The 2,014-nt window shown below is 38.8% G+C and overlaps 1 protein-coding gene across 1 annotated transcript; it reads right to left on the bottom strand.

The window, feature by feature from the left end:
• Window positions 1–367: 367 nt before the first annotated feature.
• On the bottom strand, window positions 368–1,795 carry LOC133891948 (protein FAR1-RELATED SEQUENCE 5-like). The gene is made up of 2 exons (XM_062332669.1): window positions 566–1,795; window positions 368–476 (listed from the first exon to the last, which is right to left on the bottom strand). The coding sequence occupies exon 1, from the start codon at window positions 1,785–1,787 to the stop codon at window positions 693–695; it is 1,095 nt and encodes a 364-aa protein (XP_062188653.1). The 5' UTR covers window positions 1,788–1,795; the 3' UTR covers window positions 368–476; window positions 566–692.
• Window positions 1,796–2,014: the final 219 nt, after the last annotated feature.

Below are 2,014 nucleotides of genomic sequence, written 5' to 3'. Positions count from 1 at the left end.
GCATAACTAGAGCAGAACATAATGATAAGAAAATGAACTTGGCACCTATTTTGCTCAATCATGTAAGGATCATCAAGCTGAAGATAGAATAGAGATTTAGTACATGCTGATCAATTATTAGACCACCAAATAGCAAGCTTTAAAAAAGTACTGACAACTATCACCAGTGTTTAAGGCAAGTAATAAATGTTAGAATTAAGTAAGCAGTGAAGCAACTCAAATATGGAATTGTCAAAATTCAACCATCTCAGTGGTGCACTTCAGTTGATTACAAAGATTCTTCAAGCAAATGCTCCAAAGCTCTACATCACAACTGATGCATAGAACCATATAAAAAATGTTATCACATAAGAAATATGTAACCTACACTGCAGCACCATGCTACAACACTTAAGGCATCACAGTTAGATCTTCAGGTCACAGCAACAGAAGAATTGTCCTTGGTTATTCTTTTGAAACTTGAAGTGCCATCCAAGCTGAAAAAAACAACTACAATCAGAACGTACCAAATTAAGTAGCATGAAAGTTATTATAAAATGCGGAGTACATATTACATAACATTAACCTTTTTTTTGGCAATTCCTTTTATCGTGGTCGGTTCCCTTGCATTGAGAACATCTCCTTATTCTCTTCTTGTCCACAAAGCTTTTCATTCTTTTTGGTGCCCCTTTGTTCTGCACTTGCACAGGATCTTAGACATTTATTGCTTCTGCCTCTCCTTCCAATTTATTCCCTTCCTCTTGAGTACTACTACATTTTCCATCCATGTCATTGCTTTTCCGTTTGTTATTGCGCTCGCTCAATAGAATTTCCTTCCATCTCACAAATTCTTCAGTTGAACTTGATGCTTCTTCGAAAACTTGTTTTGCCAAGTTTACTAATTCAGTCACACGTGCTCTTTGCATTGAGGTCACATGATCAGGAGTGTCAAAAGCGCTACTTGACTTGCCATTCCTTGTCCATCTGTTTAGCACACAACACTGTGGGATCGTCGCAGCACCAAGTTTAATCAGCACAACCATGATATGGCAACAGGGTATTCCTTCGCACTCGAATTTCAAGCAGCTGCATCTAACATTTGCTAGTGTCACCTCATCATCGCAGTCAACATCAAAGACCTTGCTGCCCTCTCTTGCCGCGATGATGTATTTGGTGCAAACATCAGTATCTAATATTTCCACAATCTCATAATTTAATGTCCTTTCAATTTCCCTCTGTACGAAATGAAAAATTGCCGGAGTGAAACAGGTAGCAGCTGATATTTCCAAAACTTGGTGTTCAGTAGTAGCAACTGGGATAGACTGTGATGCAATACAATCCAGTTCGGACTCATTTCTTCTAATACGAGAAACACAATGGAAATAATGCTCAATCATATCATATAGCGTCATTTTCCTATCCAGGTGCTTGTGAAGTCGAGAATTTAAGCTTTCACTTCGCTGGTTACTCTGTGTACCCAAGAAATATTTATTCTTTAAATAACAAAATGCCCACAGCTTTCTGATTTTGTACATCTTTGACAGCCACCTGCGACACTTATGGCGCTTACCAATCTTGTGGTCCTTGATGAACCTTTTCCACTTCGCCTTAAATGTTTTTGGACTACGACGCATGTAAATTAGCTTCCTAAATGCAGAAATCATGTAATGATGAAGATAGCGAATTGCATTCCTCTCAATATGCCAAGCGCACAAACGATGAGCAGTGTTAGGCAAAACTACCCTTACAACCCTTCGCATTGCACGATCGCCATCAGTTATTATGGACCTAGGTTCCTTATGGTACATTGCTGTTAAAAGAGTGCGTAGTAACCATTCATATGATTCTACATTTTCATGGGAAACAATGCCACAGCAAATATCGTAGTGCTGCGATGATGATTCATACCTATAAAAGGAACAAATGGCATGTTGTACCTATTTGTACGGTATGTGCTGTCAAAAATAACCAAATCCCCAAAAGCTTGGTAATCTAGGCGAGACTGCGCATCACACCAGAACATATTTAGCAAGCG

This window comes from Phragmites australis, chromosome 15, assembly GCF_958298935.1.
Source record: "Phragmites australis chromosome 15, lpPhrAust1.1, whole genome shotgun sequence".
NCBI classification, from domain to species: Eukaryota; Viridiplantae; Streptophyta; class Magnoliopsida; order Poales; family Poaceae; genus Phragmites; species Phragmites australis.
The sequence above is the reverse complement of the archived record's forward strand: the minus strand, read 5'-3'. Positions and strand labels throughout refer to the sequence as shown.

What these genes read in the sequence shown, in the direction of transcription:
- LOC133891948 (XM_062332669.1), bottom strand. Translation starts at nt 1,787, where the DNA reads ATGTACCATAAGGAACCTAGGTCCATAATAACTGATGGCGATCGTGCA.